Raw genomic sequence first — 20,767 nt, 5'->3', positions numbered from 1 at the left:
ATTCATTTCCATTTAAAGGAAAAAAACCCAGAAGTCAAATATATGTTTATAGATTTCACTGATCTTCCTCTTGGACTCTTGGGAGATGTTATGCTTACCATGCGATTAGTCTGTTAATCATATCAAATTCAATAGTAACCTGGCCACATATTCATGGTGCCACAAAAAAGGAAACCAGCCACACACACAAAATATTACACAAAACGTGTAATATTTTTATGGTTGGTTTCCATATGTGGTAAGGTTAGAACTGCACCAGGGTATCCAGCTGATCTGATCGTTTGATCATTCAACTCGGCTGACCAGGCTGAAGCCCTGGTGTGGCTCTGCTCCAGCTGACAATCAGCTGATTGTCAGGCACCCAGCTTTCAACTTGATCATGATCCTGGGCTGCTCCTGCATTGGCAAGTAGGGCGTGATTTGAATCTGATCCCTGTTCCTAAAATCACATGTACTGCCATGCATGTGGAATATGGAAGGAGGCATGATTATTGGGATCATGGGCAGATTCTATCTCATCTTTAAATGAATGTCTATCAGTGGCCTTAATGCACATTTCTAGACTGAAATCAAAACTATTTCATTTTGCATATTTCACAGGCTTTTCTGTTGCATTCATCGCCATCCTATGTTTCAAACATTAATGAATCTAATCTCATTAAATATCTTGTAAGTTGAGGAAATGTTGTTCATTACTGAGGGAATGCTAAGGAATAGAGTTCAAGTGATTTGTGGAACTTTCCAATGCAGTCAGGAACATAGCTGTCAATCTCTTTATTCCCTATCAATATCATATGCCCAATACTATCCCTCTACTTTCAAGTGTTTACTTTTTTAATATCAACCTTGAACATATTAATAAGCAAAGTCTTTTGTCCTCAGAGTTTTATAGCCTCAGCATGTTGAAATAGGGGATATATTTTTTTGAATTGGTTGGGATTTTTTTTTTTTTTTAGTAATGGCAATGAAATCACAAATTGATGTGCAGCTATTTAGGGTCTCTTAACTGACCCTGGACTATACGTGTGATTGGTTTTGCCAATTCATGTGAGAAAGCTCTTGAGTGAAAGTGTCAAAGAAGCAGAAAATAAAACCCAGCTCTTTAAATGAGGCAGTTGATATGTTCTCCCTGAATAGCTCTTGAGATGAATGACTTCCGCGCCAAGGAATGATAAAAAGTTCTGGTCAATCAGTTAGCACAGATACACCATTAAAAAGCCTTCCCTTTAAAGCCATTCAGAATGGGAGAATTACACAATGAACAGATTACTTTTTTTTTCCAGTCTGTGTCCTAAATTCAGTTAGTAATTAGTATGCAGTTTTTCTGTAAAGCAAGGAAACTAATAGGTCTCTTTTTTGAGAGACTTGGTGAATGGGGGGCAATTTCAATAACCCCTTAAGCCTGAGGCAAAGGCTAGTCAACACAAGGGAAGCTTGTAGCTATGCTTGGATGTTATACTGACAAAATGTTCCTAGCAAGGACCTAGCTGATCCCATCAAAACCAGCTTTTTTGTGAGCACTGCCATTCCAGCCCCATTCAGTAAAATAAGCTAAAGTACAAAAATAATAACATATACTTGTGTAGTAGCTGCCTCTACACTGAGAGTCTTGCTGTCACAGCTGTGTTGGTCACAAATCACCCCTCTCACAACCCTGACTAACACAGCGATGCCAATGAAAGCTTGTGGTGCAGGATCAGCCATGTCCTTTTAAAGGAAGACATCACGAATGGGATTTAATCTTTTCTCCAGGACAAGATTTTACGTGTCCCTGTTGCAGTGCTCTGGATAGCAGGTGGGGAAGAGGGGTGGGGAGAAGCTGCAGCTGGCTCGGATTGCAGGGCCCAGGGCCCGTGCCCAGTGAGGCAGCAGGAGCGCAGAGCCCGGGTCAGCCCAGCTCCATTGCACTGGGCTCCCCGCAGCTCAAATGCAGCTCCTGGGACTTGCATGCTACCAGGGGAAACCAAGCATGATGGAGATGGTGACCTCTGCTGCTCCTTGCCACCACATGCAGCTCCTTGGACTCCACTGGAAGTGGCAGGGAGCCCCATGCAATGCAGCTAGACTGGCTTCACTCCCTGCTTCCCACTGGAAGCACATGTGGTGGCAGGGAGTGGGGCCAGGCCATTGGCTCCATCGTGCATGACTCCCACTTCATGGCTCTGGCCAGATCCTGGGAGCTACACATGAGATGTCAGGAGCCCCATGCAGTGGATGCAGGGTGGCCTGTCCTCACTCCTTGCCACTATGTGCAGCTCCCAGAAGTGACTGGAGTCATGCACCACTGGGAAGCTTTGCCTGTGCGGCCCATGAGTGCCTCGAGGGCCTGCTGCTTGCTGCTGCTGCTGCTGCCACTGGCAGGGGCTGTGCACCATAGGTGCAGAAGGGTGGGGAGGCCACCTCCTCCCCCCCACACCCTGCCCACTACTCCCCACATGCCCTCACCATCCCCCCCACACACACCCACCCCTTCACAAACCCGACACCCACCCACATTCCACATCCCCACACACTCCCAACCACACCCTACACCCCCATACATGCCCCACACACAATATACAAGAGTAAGACTTTATTTTTGAGCTATTATGCAATCACCTCTATATACACTACACAAACACATGTAAATCAGGACTAAAATATTTTTTTAAATAAAATTTTGAAATATTATGGTAGATGTTTGATTTTTTTAGCATATGATTTGTTTTATTTGCAGTTCCAATATAACAACCCTTACCCACCCTCCCAAAGGGAATACTTCTGGGGGCAGGGGCAGGGACTTCTGGTGGCAAAGGTCAGAGGTTAGGGGTGGGACTTCTGGTCCCAAAATGGCAACTAGAGGGTGGGGCACCTGTCAAGACCTGAGGCTACCCTTGCAGTCCTTGACAAGTCACCAAAACTCATTAAGTGGCCCTCCAGCTGAAATAATTACCCAGCCCTGGTCTAGGGGCTACTTGAAGTCAAATTCTTCTGTAAGCTCCTTTGTCACTGCATGGGGAGTTAGGAGGGTCTACCACTCTAAGCAGTAGCATCACTAGGAGTGGATAAGCAGGGCACCAGCCCTGGGTACCAGTGGAGGCATGAGAACGGTGGCTGCTGCTGTTGCCAGTTCACCACCTTTGCTTCAGCTGCTGCTGCCAACCAGAAACTGCTTGTTAGGACTCTGTTTCTATGCCTAATCCACAAACTGTTTGGGAGGTGAGTGGGATCATGGATTCCTTTCCTTCCTGTCCATTTTGAGATCAGAAGTAGGGAAGTAGACTTTTGTCTTCCATAAACTATGAGGACTAACTGTTTTGTCCTACTGAAACCCTGCACTTTGTGTGCTTAAGTACAGGCAGGTGCAGTCAGGGAAAAGGGTCATGACTGCTCCTGTCAAGTTGTCCTCCAGAATTCTTAGTCTGAAGTATTTTGTTTGAGGATGTTTAGCCCCTACTCCCCTGCAATGGCTTTTTTTACTGCTGCTACTAAGCTTTAAGGTTTTGGTGTGTGTTTGCTTTTTTCTGACCTTCCTTGTTAATAATTTATTTTTATTGACTAAAATATAGTTGGTGTTTGAATACAGTTTTATTTTGTTTGTATATTTTTATCAAATAAAGTATTTCTCAGGCATTCATCCCTGGGCCATGTGGGCACCAATAATGCTTTCCATATTCAAAGCATTTTTAAACCAGTTGATCCTTTCAACTGGTGCAGTTGAGTAACAATGCTGTCTCTTGCGTTCTTTCTGTGGGGTTGTAGAAGGCCACAGAGAGATTCTTGAAGGGCCTGAATGTTTCAGAAGGGCTGAATACCCATAGATACCGCTGACTTCAGTTTGAGGTATGGGGGCTTGTTTGTTTCTAAATATTGCACTATAACTACTAGGATTACAATTTATTATTGCCCAATTTTCCAGTTGTGTTAAATGAAGATCAGATCACTGTCACTAGATAGATATACTATGACAGCTCACAGCATTCATAGACATACTATAACAACTCATAACATGTACTTATGGAAGCTACAGAAAAATGACCTTACAGCTAAGACTAAAAACAAAGGCAGAATTCATTTCCTCCTGATCCAAAAGCAAGCTGAAACATTCTGATTGTGTTCAGAAGAGGGAGGAGGTCCACACAAACATTAACCAGTTCATTACAATATTAAAAATGATTTCCATAATTATGCAAATAGCACTTCTGAGAGAACCATCAAAATGGATGAATAAAGATAATGCCTTCCAACTGTAGGCAAGTACAGACTGTCCCAACTGTCATGAAGTTTCACAGAAATGTCAGGACTAGGGCAAGCTCCATATCTGTACCTGTACATGAGGTTCCTGAAATGATCACCAGTGAAACTTCACTGCCTGCTTGGTGACATTTCTCTCATACAAATAGATTTTAAAACTAAATGTACTGTACACATTACACCAAACTCTGTAAGTCTGGGTAGGAACTCATGCTCTATATAGATTGCCTGTTGACCATGTGTCTCACAGCTTGACTATCAGTATTAAAGCTACCACTTTATTAGCCAGATGTTCCATCACTTTACATGTGGTATGTATTTTCCACTCAAGTCAAAGCTGCATTTAAAAACTGCTCAAAAAAGGGAATGTGATGCAAGCTATGAAATCCTATCAGCTACAAAAAGGATATTAAATATAAACCCTAACGCCAGTGAAAAGATGACCACTGGCACAGTCATACTCCTACTGAAATTAATTGTAAAACAACTGCTGAGCTCAGTGGCAGCAGGATAAGACCACCTGATATTACATATCTGGAAATGGCTGACTGCTCGTTAACAATACTTCAGTCACAGGTGCAGGAAATATGAACATGATTTCTGAAAGAACACCCCTTAAATAGCATGTTTTGAATGTTTCTTTTTATTTCTTCTAGAAACATTTTCTTATGGTTAGCACACACTGTCTTGCAAAGGAATTTTAGCAAAAAAAGAATAAAGTCTGTGATTCCACGCATATTTAGGGACTCCTCTATGCTGGCAGCCCTATTCTGATGGATTAGACAGATGACACCGTGAAATTGGCTATGCACAAATTGCTGTGAAAATGAACAAGCTAAAAAAATTCACACGTTTATTCCCATTTTAGGAAACTTTGGTGTTTCTTGGTACTATATACTGAGCAAGCCATAACATGGGCACCTATTTAAATGTGCAAATAGCACAAGGCATTTCCAGGCTTCTGTTGATTCTTGAAGACCCTGCTTAAAAACAAGTGCCTCTTGTGGTTCCTTCTAGAACACTGTGTGTTTAGGCCGTGCCTGCTTGTTAGTACCTAGAACTCTAGCAAAAGCAATTAAACAATCAAGCTGCTGATTGTACTTTCTGGCTGCTATTTAAACCATTTAATCCTGGGTTTGTACTGTCTGCTACATAGAGTGGTGAAGCAAGTTGATGTTCAGGTGCTGACTGAGATGGGCTTGCAGGATTAGCAAAACCCCATGCACATCAGCCACTTTCTGGTTGCCAACCAAGCCTGCCATATGCAACTTGGACTGTAGCTAATACCATATGCAACACACGTGACTGCGTGTCTTTTACATTTTATACATTGGAAATGCCATAGTCCTAACTTTTGCTGTCGGTTTTTTCTATGAGCTTCAGGATCAATTGCTTTAGGAACACATTTTGGAGTCCATTGTCTTCATTGACTCAGAGTAGTCAATAAAATAGAAGCATAATTTTTTTCCTTGTACTCAGTGTACATATTCTCGAACTGCAAGTTCTTTTAGGGTAAATACTTTTGCGTGGTGTCTTTTTGCCTTGCTTTCTTCTAGTTTCTCTTGTAAGGATACAAAGTCCTTCCCAAGTTCATATGCCAAAGTGATCATTGTCTCTAGCAATGCAGTATAATACTTATGGCTGGTGCACAGCTGTAGGCGTAATAAAGCTTTTTCTCCATATTCATAGGCACTTCGTGGGTTCTCCAGGTCTTTGTGACACACAACAATAGCACAGAGTGTAGAGACTATTAAAAGAGGGTTGTGTTTTGTCAATTTTTCTTGCAAAGCAATTGCTTGCACAAGTATTTCCAAAGCTTTAGCGTATTGACCTCCTCTCAGACACCCATAACCTTCCTCCAGCTCTCGTCTCATGAAGAAGTCTATAAATTTTTTGGATCTCCGGACATATTTCATGGAATACATAATTCTCAGGTAGTCCTTGAAGGCTAATTTTCGCTCATTGATTATTTCCTCTGTGAAGTTACCAGTCAGAGTTTTTTTAGGAAAGGTCACATCTTCCATTTCTTCACTAAAGTCCTCCAAAAGATTTTTGTGCAGTTTTTCAAAATCTGAATAACGACGCTCAATGACAGAGTTGTTGACATCAAAACTACCTGTCTGGATGACAATGACTTTGTACATCTAAAGCGGGGGTAGGATAAAAAACAAAAAGCAGTAAGATTTGCAGCCTTGTTATATAAAGTTATTGTCACACAGCAGCTTCACATTATTTTAGACTTAACTATGGCTTTTTCTGGATTGGAATTTTGCCCTGGTTCTAGTTATAGAGGGGTTTTGCACTGTTGGAGCTATAAATATGGACAAGGAAGGCTATGATTTGTATCAATGGAATGTGTGTTGGCTTGAAAGATCTTTGCTAGTGCAAACTGCATCAGTTTAGATCTAACTGTAGCAGTCTGGATCTTATGTACATTTTGGGCTTGCACTGGCAAGATGACATATGAGACTGGCAATCAATTCCCAGAATTAGAGCAGGTTCCTCCAAAAGATAAGATTTATGAGATGGGTGTTGACAAGTCATTAGTTCCCATCCACTAATGTTTCAGACTTTTGAGAGAAGGTTTTGCATGAACGTAAGTCTTTGACTTTAATAGGTGATTCAGCACAATGCTGAATGTAGGCTTTAATTTGGTAAACTCAATTTGCTCATAACAGTTAAATATATGAAGTAATATGGGGCATTAATGTAACTACTTCTTTTGTAGCACAGTTGCTACAATCAATCAACCACAAACTGCATGGATTTCCCAGACCTCATATTGAATATAACATATTTTTTATTTCTTGTAATAGTTAGAAATGTCATTTGTAGCTCACATTTCAAGGGATTTCTGGGCATTATTAAGGCTCTGAATAGGAGACACCTGGTGGGAACATCTGACATACGTAAAATGACATAGAGCACTCCAGAGACATTTTTCTCTAACTTATTGTCCTATTATACAAGCCCTGCACCTTTACAAAAAATTGGTAAAAGAGAATACAACATTTGGATAACAACCTGTTTGCTATCCAAGACCTTTCACTAATGACTGGTGGAAGAACATTAGTAACAATTTACCAGTACTCAAAGGTAAATTAATCTCTATTTTGCGCTAAATTTATAGTAAAGACAGCTTAATAAACATGACTAAGTAAAAAAGCCCATTAAAGTTGAAGAAGTCTCCTTTGGTTGTGTAAATCAGTGTAATTCTGTGCAAGTCGGGTGAGCTTTGCCTATTTACACCAACTGAGAGTGTGGTCAATTGACTTCAGTGTGCTTTAGATTAAGTCAGGACACTGTTCATATACAAGCTCATCCTGTTCCCATTGATTTAAACTGGATTAGGTTTAGGTTTATGGTTTGCTCGAGTCATTTGTTCCCTTTTGCTGGGCATTGGATGTTGCAAAACAGCAGTAGAATAAGAACCTGTCTCATTCTGTTGTTGTTCAGTTTTAAGCCTGATAAAGCAAGCTTTTCTGAAGCTTCCCAAACCTGAGCTGCCATTGTTCTGATCTCTTTTCATTCATTAATGCTGACATTTTCCTACACTTTGCCCTGCTGATAACAGAGTACACACTATTTATGTATATCCAAAACAATATTGAAAGAGAGCAAGAGAACTGTACAGAACATAAAGTGATGATGATTTAAGAAATCTGACTATCAAGGGTAGCTTAATGAATAATTCACAACTACTAGATGAACTTATGTTCTCTTTGTGGAATGACCAAGCAGAAACGGAGATTTCATATAATAAAATCATTCAAATTTGCTCAACTTTTTTTGGTAAGGTAAAACATGTAGTTAGTAGCTTGAGTTCTACCATCCTAAGCAAAGCAAATAGTAACTTATTCCTCAAACAGTTTTATTGAAGCTAATGGGGTTACTCAGAGTCAGATAATATTCAGCCTGTGTAAGGGTAGCAGAACCTATATAGATTTAATAAGATCACATGAGATAAGACATGAAAAACTTTCATCATATCAAACAGCTTACTACCATTCTAGTAGTATTCTATTATTACTACTATTCTAAGACTGAATAGACAATATCAAATTTGTGTGATGCTACATGGTGTTAAAGTTAGAATGTGCTGTAAGCAGTTGCATGTTAAGAGCTAATACTGTTTCTTGCCTGCACAGCTCTGACTTGCCACTGGAGGACTTATAAGTAGGGGGTGTGGCTATAAACCAGGACATCTGGGCTCTATCCTTGTTTTGGGTAGGGGTAGAGGCTAGGAGAAGTGCATCCTAGGATGCGGGAGGACCACAAATTTCTTTAGGCTGTGGAACAGACTAAAGTTACTACCCTAACATGAGCCAGGTAGCATGGCCCAAAGCTAGTCCTTGCATGAAGTGGCATAACTTTGAGGTGCTCAGAGGGCACTTAGTAGGAGTTAATGAGCTTAACATGTGAACATTTGCATTCAAGTGCCCTTAGCATGTTCTAAGTATAACATGCAACTTCTCCCTAACAGTAGTCCTACTGAACTCAGTAACATGAGTAATATGAGTATTAATAATGTAATTCCAAGCAATTTGATAGTTCTTTCCATCTCTAAAAGTGCTGTATAAAGAAGGTAAGTAAGCATCATTATTCTAATCTTACAAGTAAGGAAATTGAAACACAGAAATATGTTATCACTTGGCCAAAATAATCCAGACTGGGAGGCTAGCATCATGACTGGAAATAGAACTCTGGTTTTATCAGATTATCACAATTTGACTTGGTTCACTTAATATTTACAGTCATTGAGAATGTTAGAAGAGTAGGATTAGAAGGGACCTTGGGAGGTCTTCTAGTTCCCATCTTCCCTCTTCATGTGTTTCATAACAAATATGGCAGACTTTGGAGTTCTGTGCATGCAAAAGGATCCATGCCAAAACTGATCTATTTGAAAATGCAAAGCTTTAAGCTCTGTCTGCATCAAAGAAGTTTTCATTTCTGCTACTTTGGCTCTCCAATGTGGACAGGCTATGTTGGCACAAGGCAGATTTTACATGAGTATAACCTAGTTCCTTATATCAGCATAACCTCACTGGTGTATTTGCATTAGCATGAATTTTCTTAATACACAAGGAGGAACTTGGCATGTTGGAAAAAAATGTATAATTTTTTTTACTGCTGCAGACTTGATTGTCAAAGGCATTTTAGGGCAAGATTCTGGCAGCTGTGCTTACATTGAGTAGTGACTTAGTCTGTGAGTAGGTTGCTGCTCAGTGTAAGCAAGGACTGTAAAACTTGGCCATGAGCAAGGCCTTCATGAAAAGACCCATGCTGTGCAGACTCCTCCAGAGTGAATAAAAATTAATGATCATGCTACATATTCATTTGGTAGCTTACCACATATTTAGAGAAGTGCTGTTCTACAATTCTGGCTGATGGAATTTCAAAAAGGAGTTTGACTTGTCTGTAGCGGCGTTTCTCATTTCTCCAGTATTCCTGAAGCTCCTTAGTTGTCATTGAAGAGTGAGGGCTCAGGGCCTCAGTGGTATCTGAAAAAATATGTTTAATATTTCATACTACAGCCAGTGTATTTGGGGAAAAAAACAACCTCTTGTACATTCTCCAGGGAAGAGAATTTTCTGATTCCATAATTGCATTAGTAATATGTATATCCCTACTGTAAGACTGCTAAAAAACCTCAGTTGATTGCTAATAGGAACAACTTCTGCACACCTGAGACTACCATACCATTCTGAAAATGGAAAGGAAATATTTTGCCTGCCAAAAGTAAACTTACTTACATGATGGCAACAACTCTGTTTGCCTCACAAAAAACACAACAGGCAAAACAATATACATAGGTATAATTAAGCTGGGTTGCAACTTTAGGCACAGTCTTGAGTGAGAGATGATATATGTAACTTGCACTCATCCAGGAGGGGCCACAGGAAACCATGACTCATTCACACTTTTCCCTAGTGAGACAGAAACATGGGAAAAGGAGGTAGTCTCTCAGTAGCCTATATCAGCAGCTCTTCAAATTCTTGCAGTCAAGTAGATGGTTTGGCTGGTGAGTAGGTGGCTGGACCTGCAATCACACCCTTCCTACCTACTCCAAGGGGGAAGGGCCATGAAACTATTAAAGGGAGAAAGAGAAGTTCTTACTGCTCCTATTCCTTTGTGTGGAGCTATAATTTAGCCTATGGGGTGTAACTGAAGCCAGACTGTCATTAGTTTTACTTTACAAATGGAGGATAATTGGCTGGAAAATTACCTTGAAGGGAAACTTGGATCAGCAATGATAGACACATCTCAGCTTTTGGAGATGATTTTGGAATCTGAGCACTTCAGTTGAGATGGGCTATGAGGTAACAATGTGGGCAATGCATGAGTAGGACATCATTACAATTGCTGTTTCACATAGACCAGGGGTGTCAAACTTATCCAGCCACAGGGCTGAATGAGTGTCACAGAACCAATCTACAGGCCAGATTAGATCCCCAGACTGGTCTGAGATGCCAGATCTGTCACATGTCCTGGAATGGTTGGAGTGGCCAGAGTGGACACTGTGCTCTGGCTACTTCAGGGCAATTCTGTGTGTGGCAACCACTTCAGGGCTGAGGAACCATGCTTTATTCAGCAGCTGCTTTGCCACTTCAGAGCTATACTATATACAACAGCTACTCAGGATGTGCCAGTGGATCTTGCATGGAGTTGACACACGCTGGAGTGGATGCCATGTCTGGCATAGAACTGCAGTGACTGGAGTAGCTGCTGGATGTGGAGTGTCCCACATGATGCCTACCAGTCAACCCTGAGACCCACAGGCAGCACAGGGGGCCAGGTGATATGGTTCTGCAGGCCAGATCTGGCCCTTGGGCTGTATCATTGACATCCAGCATAGACATATCAGCCTTGACTGCCTAGCAATATTTGTATGTAGCCAGATGGCTAATATCATTTTGCAAACAAAGGATATGCGTGATTGCATAGATAAGAGAGAAATTGTTCAATATATGGTTAAAGCTATATGTACTTATAAAATTCGGGTGGGGGTGCTCTCTATGCCAAGGAGCATTATACATCCACCGTAATCAAAATGGGATCAGAGGAGGAGAAAGTTGAGGCATTGTGGGTTAGGATACATGGAGGCTGAGGGGAAAGGGACTTGGTGGTGGGTGTCTGCTACAGACCACCACACCAAGAGGAAAAGCTAGACTTGGAATTTTTGAGGCAGATCTCAGAGGCTGTACAGTCTAGGGATGTGGTTGTCATGGGGGACCTAAACTACTCTGGCATCTGCCAGGAGGAGCAGTCAGCCAAATCCAATAGTTTGCGTAGGTTCTTAACCTGTGTGCAGGACCTTCACCTAACACAGGAGGTATATGGTCGCACTAGGGGAAATGCCTTACTGAACTTGGTGTTCGCTATAGGGGAGGACTTGGTAGTGGAGCTGCAGATTCATGGTCACCTTGGGGACAGTGACCACCAATCAATCAAATTCACCATCCGGCATAGGGTGGGCAAGATAACTAGTAGGGTGGAAATGTTTGACTTTAGGAAGGCTAACTTTAGTGTGCTCAGGAGTGTAGTCAATGACACAGTGCAGGATACGAGTATTGGCGAGATGGGAGTCCAGGAAGGGTGGACGTTCCTAAAGGAGGCAATCCTTCAGGTGCAGAGGGAGACGATCCCAGTACAAGGGAATAGGGGGAAAGGAACCAAAAAACTTCCTTGGCTAAACAGGGAAATCCAGGGGAGCCTAAAGGCAAAAAAGAAGGCATATAGGCAGTGGATGCAGGGGGAAGCTACCAAGCAGGAGTATACCTACTTGGCCTGCACTTTCAGGGAGGCAGTTGGAAAGGCCAAAGCAACTACAGAGCTGAGGCTGGCAACACAAATTAAAGACAACAAAAAGTATTTTTTTAGGTATGTAAGGAGTAAAAGGAAGGCGCAGGACAGCATAGGACCCCTACTGAACAAAAAGGAGAAATTAGTGGCAGACAGGGGGGACAGGGCTGAGCTATTTAATGAGTTTTTTGCCTCAGTGTTCCTGAACAGGGCTCAAGATAAGTCTCCTAATGGGTTCTTAGGTGGGCATTGGGGGGTCACCAGCCTACTAACTGTCGATGCTGACTTGGAGCAGAGTCACTTGGATGGACTGGATGTGTTCAAGACAGCAGGCCTTGATGAGCTGCATCCAAGGGTACTGAAGGAATGGCCGGTGTCATAGCAGAACCACTGGCATGGCTGTTTGAGTGCTCATGGCACTTGGGTTAGATCCCAGAGGACTGGAAAAGGGACATTGTGGTCCCTATTTTCGAGGGGAGGAAGGAGGATCTGAATAATAATAGGCCAGTCAGTCTCACCTCCATCCTTGGAAAGGTCTTTGAAAAGTTATGAAGGATCATATTTGTGGGAGTCCAGCAGGAAAAGTAATGCAGCAGGGAAACCAGCATGGATTCATAGCAGGTAGATCATGCCTGACCAATCTGGTTTTGTTTTATGACAGGGTCACAAAATGCTTAGATGTAGGAGTAGAGGTGGATGTAATTTTCATGGACTTTAGCAAGGCCTTTGATACGGTGTCTCATCCTTTTCTCATAAATAAATTAAGAGGCTGTGACATAGATGTTTACATGGTCCGATGGGTGGGAAATTGGCTCAGCGGTTGCACCCAGAGAGTGGTGGTAGACGGGCTGGTAGGAAGTGGGTAGTGGGATCCCACAGAGTTTGGTCCTTGGACCTGTACTTTTCAATATCTTCATCAGTGACTTGGATATGGGTGTGAAGTGTACTCTGCCCAAGCTTGCGGACGATACTAAATTGTGGGGTGAAGTGCACACTCCGGAGGGTAGGGAACAATTGCAGGCAGACCTGGACAGGTTAGAAAAGTGGGCAGTACACAGTAGGATGCAGTACAACAAGGACAAGTGCAGAGTGCTGCACCTAGGGCGCAAAAATATCCAGCACACCTACTGGCTGGAAAGTGACCCTCTCAGCAGCACAGAAGCTGAAAGGGATCTCGGAGTCATAGTGGACTCCAAGATGAACATGAGTCATCAGCGTGATGAAATCACCAGCAAAGCTAATCACACTATCATACATCAGTAGATGCATGACAAATAGATCCAAGGAGGTGATACTTCCCTTCTATGCAGCACTGGTCAGACTGCAGTTGTAGTATTGCATCCAGTTTTGAGGAACCATACTTCAAGAAGGATGTTGATAGACTTGAGAGGGTCCAGAGGAGGTCACTTGTATGGTTAGGGGCTTACAGGAGAAGCCCTATGAGGAGAGACTGAGGGACCTGGATGTCTTCAGCCTCTGCAAGAGAAGGCTGAGAGGTGATCGTGTGGCCACCTACAAACTCATTAGGGGGACGCAGCAAGTGATCGGAGATGCTCTGTTCACCAGGGCGCCTCGAGGTAAGAAGAAACAATGGTCACAGACTGACAGAGAGCAGATTTAGGCTAGATATCAGGGAAAACTACTTCACAATAAGGGTGGCCAAAATTTGGAATGGGCTTCCAAGGGAGGTGGTGCTCTTCCCTACCTTGGGGGTCTTTAAGAGATGGCTGGATAGGCATCTGGCTGGGGTCATCTGACCCCAGCACTCTTTCCTGCCTAGGCAAGGGTCGTAGTCGATGTTCTGGTGAGGTCCCTTCCGACCCTAGCATCTATGAATCTATGAATTCCTTACTTTACTCTCCCTGGTATTTTGATTAAAATCTCATTTTATAGGAGCAAGAAGGATAGCCTAGTTTTTCTTAAATGTATAGTTTTTTATACTGTACACAACAGCTTTGCAGAAAAACAAGACAAAATTTGAATCTACTATACTACTACTACTGACTGCTTTGGCAATCTTAGCCACAGTTGGTGAACACAAACTTCCTCGCAAACTTGCATCACCAACCTCTGTTCCTCTGCTTTGAGAGCCTATCACTGGAATTGAATGGGTGTTTCCATTTGCATTTACATTCAGCCCTCAATCTCTTTGCTGAGACTGACAACAGATAATAGCCAAACATAGATCTTGTGCTGTATGTGAGATCTTACCTGAGACTACCACTTTATTTTATATGGATCACTTAAACTAATTTTGATTACTTCTGAGGAACTTAGGCCTGAAATAAGTTTTAGGACCAGGATTTTGAAATGAAAACTGTGTGTGAGAGTGAGAAATGCAGAAAGAAAAACAAATTGATATACCACTGTGTTACTGCAGTCATATGTCATTATAATGCAAACTTCAGTGGAGTTAAAACAATGTAAAACTGTCATAATGCAGAAACGAATCAGGCACACAGTTCTTAAATAAAATGATCAATAACATTGACTGGGGGACATGGAAAATTAGTTGAATGTAAGGATGAAGTCTAACCTGGAAGGCCAACAGTTTCTGGATTTTTGTTGTCTGGTGGAAATGAATTTGCAATTTCAATTTCATTTTCTTCTTCATCTGACTGAGTGATTGCAGAAAATGTAGTAATATCTGTTGGAGTTTCTAACTGCGGTTCTTCTGTTGTGTAGCACTGGTCTCGGTCCATTGCAAAGCTGTTGAAGAAGGAATGCAAAAACGTACCCTTATTATCAAACAAGTTAAGAACTCTAGGAGGTGTATACAAGGTAATACTTTATTTTATGAAGGTGGGGCTTGCTGTAACTGACTGTGATCAATGAAAAGAATGCCACTGACCTTTTTGAACTCATAAGAACCATAGAGTTCCTACTGCTTTAAATATAGGTAATTATAACCAAAATTAAAGGGTGTGTGTTCTAGAAATATCAGCAATAACTAGCAGCAAAGGGCTGCTCCTGCTACCACTGAATGTGTTGGGAGCTATTTTGTCAGGATTGAAAAATAGATACTGAACAAAAAGCTATTAGATAATATGTATATGGAAGGTGAAATTCTGCCCCTATTAGTGTTAGTGGGAGTTTTAAAATATACGTCAGGGGGACCAGGACTTCACTCTTTATGTGATACCTTGAAGCTTGTTAGAATTGGCAATGATGATTTAAGGCAGACAAATTCCAAAAGTTTGAAAGAGAGACAGGTGGACGGTTATGGACAATTTACCTCCAAGGTTTAACAGCTGATCATATCTAAACATACTCTAGAGCAGGGGTTCTTAACCCATGGCCCAATTAGCATGCTGCTGTGGCCCATGTAACATCTTGTTAAAAAAAAGTAAAAATTGCTGCCTGAGGTTTGTTAGAGTCAGGGGCATGAGTGATTGGTAGGGGTGGCATGGGGGGGGGCACATGTCCCCCCTGACAGGGTTGTCCCCACTTCTAGTGCCACCGGCGGTGTCTTCAGGAGCTCACCAGCTCAGCCCCTGCTGCTGTGGCATCTTCGGGATCTTGCCAGCTCTGTCCCCACCACTGATGTCAGCGTCTGCGGGAGCTTGCCAGCTCTGTCCTCATTGCCAATACTGTCGGTGGCTTATGTGGGTGCCCCCCCCCGCAACTCAGGACGTACCAGTTGCCCATGGTCAGGGAGAAAGATGCTGGAAACGGTGGCTTCCCCCTTGCAGGCTGGCAGAGTTCCAGCCTGCAAGGGGCTGCTTAGAGCTGGGGGGAGCAGGAGGAGGGCAATCAGAGGTAGGGGGCACCATGTGCATGTGTACACATACACATGCATGTGGCAGCCAGGCAGCATGGTGAGTAGCTCCAACAGCTGCCTCCAGGTAAATCTATGCAAGTAGGAGGGAGGGGGGTAGATTGAGGCCTCCACAGCAAGGGAGGGAGTAGAGTAGAGTAGAGTAGAGTAGAGTAGAGTAGAGTAGAGTAGGGCAGGGCAGGGCAGGGCAGGACAGGGCTGGGGACGCTGCCCAGCTGGGGTGGTATGTGGGGTTGAAATGTGCAGCCATGAGGTCCAGCTGGGGAGTGGGATGAAGCAACAGGCAGCTCATTTGAGGGGCAGCAGGGGGACCAGCTCCCTGCTGCTGTGCTCATTCCCAGGCAGAGGCATGAGGGGGCATGTGCCCCTCAGATTTGTGCGCAGGAAGGGGTGGATGTAGGCTGCCCGCTGCAGGCACAGGACTCCACGCTCTGCTCCCCTCTCCCCCCCCCCCCCCGGGACCTCCACAACAGAGCAAGGCAAGGCCACTGCTGGGAGCCCCATGCTGGCTGCACTGCCATGGCAAGGTGCCCCCTGCCCACCCAGCAGCAGTGTGGGGACAACTCTGTGGCACTGCTGCTGCTGGGTGGACAGGGGGCACCTCACTGTGGCGGCGCAGCTGGTGTGGGGCTCCTGGCAGCAGCACTGAGTATCCCTGCTTGCTGGTGCGGAGTCCTACCCTTTGGGTGGTGGAGGTCCTGGGGGAAGGGCAGTAGGGCAGGGAGTCCCAAGCCTGCATCAGGCAGCCTGCATCCGCCTCTCCCCATCCCCCGCAAGAGCTTTGCTGCCCATGGGGTGCGGGGTGGAAGCCGGGCTCCAGACTCCAATCTGGCCACAGCAACTGCCAGGGCTTGGTGCTGCAGTGGGGGGACAGGGGGCTGTGGGCCCTGGTCCTAGTCCCATAGCCCTTGCAGCTGGGGACCCCCTCAGCTGTGGGGTGCGGCCTACATAACATTGAGAGCTGCAATGCAGCCCACTACGGCAAATAGATTAAGAGCCACTGCTCTAGAGTGTAGGGTAAAAGGCTCACAAACTTAAAGTAGTGTTATAAATCTTCCATTTTATCTGATGGGTACACATCATCTCTAGCAATGCCTAGGCAGGAGGAGAACTAAGGCTTCTATTTATTATGTAGGAGCATATTCTGCTCATTCCCTTTGCTTGTCTGTTGCATCCACCTGTTTGCTTGTGCCAGATTTAGGCTTGTAAATCCTGTGCCACTAGACTCTTCTTTACTGCATGTTTGTATGGGGAGGTCCTAAAGCTTAGGGCTCCTATACATGTGCATGGAGCCTGCTCTGAAAATCCATTGCTTCGGAGCAGACACTATTAATCGAGTCTGCTGGAGCACAGAAATTGACATGCTCCAGGAACCTTCTATGTCATGTGTATCAGTGTCCCCAGTGTGTCTGCGCTGAAAAAACGGCAGCGGGGCACTCTGAGATAAAACATGTTCAATGAGTTTCAATTCAGAGCATCCCACCACCATTTTTTTAGCATGGGGACACTGATACCCGTGATGCTTGGTACTTTTAATTAGCATGGCTCACTAATTAAAGTGCCCAGCTCCAGGTCCAACATCACATGTAAAAATGCCCACAGAGCCTATTGAGAACTATAGTAATTTCAATGACAGCTATTTGTACTATCATATTGTTACACTAGCAGTGAAAAAATTGTAAGAGCCTCTGGCAACTTCACTGTTGATTTCTGTTTAATTAGTTAGGCAATAGGAACTTTTTGCTCACAACTGGCTGAAGAAAGGGAGGAAAATAAGTAATATAGGAAAAGTTTATTTTAAAAAAGTACTCTTAATCCTGTTGCAGAATAAAATGAAGACAGCCTTTTGGAGGAATAAAGAGCTAAGGTATATATGGGAAGTTTGTGCTGGTGCAGACTGCTTGGTTCTTACTTCTGCAATATTTATACAAAGTGATCTTCCTGGGCAGTTGCCAAGAAAGCCTGTTTGCAATACTGGACACAAATGTGGGGAAATTCCAACACAGAATTGCTTGCAGTCCATTGTGTCAATCAGAGCTGTGCAGTTGTGAAAAGGAAAAGCACTTATTTCCCCTGAGGCAGAGGGAGGTAAAGGGGAGCATGTATTCCTTTTCCCTACAGAAAGAACAAGGGGAGTTGTCTGTCTTCTCCCTGACTAGGGCAAGCAGCGTTCCCCAAGCATCACTCTTTCACCTTAACAGGAGTCTGATCCAAAGTTCATTTAAACCAAGAAAAATCTTTGCAATTATTTCAGTAGCTTTTTGGATCAGGTTATTTTGCCCCAAAGAAAACAGTTCTTTGTAGAGGGTCAGCATTTGCAAAGTTTTACTTTTTTTTAATGGGGAAAACAGAAATCTCAAAACATCAGATTAAATTATGCAATGTAGTTTGAACACCTGCAACATAAAAGGCCCAAAAGGTTCAATTCAAATTCACTTTTTAAAATGCAAATTGATGTGGCACAGTCGTTTTTTTTTTTTAACATATAGAAAATATAGTGTTTAAGCTATAGAAACTCTGAAAACACTGTTTGTAATGAACATTCTGAAATACAGAGAAACAGTTGGAACAAAAGTTGCTGCTGTGTTGATAAACAGAAATGAAGTTTGGGCCAACGTGTGTTGAAAAGTAACAGGATTAGATACGAAAGAATTGTCTATGATTTTTATCATATTAACAATGCAAATTATTTTAACTAAAGGTTAGATTATTTACAGTAACATCTAAAGACACAGTAAAATGAAACCAAGTTACACAAAGACAATTGGTTGCTTTGATTAAATGTTTCAGCGAATGTTTACTATTATTATATAATAAAATATACAAAAGACTCACCTGTGAATTTCTGAAGGGGTTTCAATGGTGAAGAGGTTGTAGTCTATAATATTTCATGGGAGGTTTGCTTTTGATTTTCAAAATCCAGAAAAACTTGTCTCTCTTTGCAACAGGAACGTTTTCTATTATACAAAAGCGGAAGAAGGAAGTTGTACTGAAATCTAACTTCCTTATTCAGTTGACTCAGTGTTCAGTGGGTAGTTAGTTCTCTGAAACTGAAAGTTATTAACCTGCCTTAAGTAGTTCTTTGAACTGGTTGTAGAACAGGATAAGGCCTATTTCCACTGTTGTCAGTAGCAAAACTCCAACAGGCTCAAGCAACAACTGGATCAGGTCTCCAACTAAGAGGTATAGTTATTAGAGACAAACACAAAACTTTATGTGCAAGAGAGCCTTATAATAAATGATATTCTATAATATATGAAATTCTCTCTGTACTGATGGCTAAAGGAAAACAATTGGCTTAAAAACAAAGTATATAGTAGAACTGATCAAAAACTGAAAATCTATTTGTGTGAAAAATTTTAAACTTTCAAAATGGGGTACAAATAGAGTACCCTTAAAATATAGACTTATTACCTAGATACAATACAATTCTGAGTAACCATCTACCTCCATATACACATTTTATCTGCAATAAAAGACAATGCTGACTTGGCCTTAAATTAACTCAGATTCAGCCTAAACAGACAACTTGTGTGCTGGGATAGCTATGTGTAACTCTTCTGTTGAGCACCTGTCAGCAGCAACAAGGGCAAAGTTCAATTCTGGGGTACTAAATATATTTTACCTTGGCTGAAGTTGTAGCCCTGTGGGGTCAGGCCAACTCTCAGGATCTCAATATTGCACTGTTAGACAGGAGGGTGTGACACAATTGCACATATACAAACACACAAATCAATTAGGTGCATACACACGCACGCTACCAGCTCAGGCACATAGACTTTCAAACCAGCCTTGGCACATGCATACCTATTACCAATTCAAGCACATACACTATATACCCCAAAAGTTAGACACAGATCACTAATTCGTATATCATGCACACAATGCCACACACACACACATACACACACAAGCAACTCAGATATACACACATTCAAAATAACCAGTCTAGGTTCATGCACACCTATCACCAGTTTAAGCCCATACATGCTACACACCAAATTTAGACAGAATTAGTTACCAGTTACCACCACCTGCACATTCAATACACATACGTGGATTATTAATTCATATACCACACACACAATGATATCTATATATGTGTGTGTATTCACTAGTTTATACACATACCACCCACCTACACATATACACAGGTGAGTTCCTAAGTTGGGTGTTGTGATGTGGATGTATGTATGTGCTTGGTATACTTGGGATACCTGGGGAAAGGTTAAGGTAAGAAAGTAGAAGTGTAGGAAGTTAAAGTTACCAGGACCGGGATTAGAACCAGTAGACTGCAGGGGCCTGGGCTGAAGAACTGAGGCTTGGGGGTAACTTTAAGTTAATTGATCTTACTTGATTAAAAGGCAACTCCCAAGGCCTGCAGAACAGGGAAGCATGCCGGCACAGAGGCTGGGTCTGGAGCCAGAGCTATGGGGGAGCTGAAAAGGTAGATAGGGAGAGGGAAAAATGGGACTAAGGGAAAGTGTGGGTGTTAAAGAGGGGCTCTGGGTGTGGGGAGCAAGAGCATGGCTCTGGGGCAGCTAGAGAAGTTGCAGGGAGCAGCAGTAGGTGTTGGAAGCTGGAGCAAGGCTCCAGCTGCTGGAGCAAAATACAGGACAGCTAATAGGAGCTGGGAAGCTGGGGGTCGGAGGGGGGGAAGGATTACAGAAGGTGAGGGGGAAGCCTGAAAACAGAGAGAGGGACAGCAGAAAATCACAGGAAAAGCAGCAGGTGGCAAGGCAGCAGGAAAGCAAGGAGAGGCTGAGAGGTGGCAGAAAAGGGGACATGGAATTGGGAGGAGATTGGGAAACTAGCAGTGAGGGTGGGAACTGGAGCTGAGACAGAGAGAGAGAGAATGAGGCTGGAATTTAAGATAGGGAAGGGACTGGGATTCAGTAAAACATGACCCAACTCAGGGTTGCAAATGACAGTGGTTTTATTGAACAGGGGAGA

At 43.0% G+C, this 20,767-nt stretch overlaps 1 protein-coding gene across 1 annotated transcript; it reads right to left on the bottom strand.

Moving 5' to 3' along the window:
- Nucleotides 1-2,557: 2,557 nt before the first annotated feature.
- Nucleotides 2,558-18,779, bottom strand: SNX20 (sorting nexin 20). The gene is made up of 4 exons (XM_019497440.2): nt 18,650-18,779; nt 14,573-14,745; nt 9,583-9,734; nt 2,558-6,377 (listed from the first exon to the last, which is right to left on the bottom strand). The coding sequence occupies exons 2-4, from the start codon at nt 14,736-14,738 to the stop codon at nt 5,709-5,711; spliced, it is 987 nt and encodes a 328-aa protein (XP_019352985.2). The 5' UTR covers nt 14,739-14,745; nt 18,650-18,779; the 3' UTR covers nt 2,558-5,708.
- Nucleotides 18,780-20,767: the final 1,988 nt, after the last annotated feature.

The sequence above is a fragment of the Alligator mississippiensis genome, chromosome 10 (assembly GCF_030867095.1).
Source record: "Alligator mississippiensis isolate rAllMis1 chromosome 10, rAllMis1, whole genome shotgun sequence".
NCBI lineage: Eukaryota > Metazoa > Chordata > Crocodylia > Alligatoridae > Alligator > Alligator mississippiensis.
The sequence above is the reverse complement of the archived record's forward strand: the minus strand, read 5'-3'. Positions and strand labels throughout refer to the sequence as shown.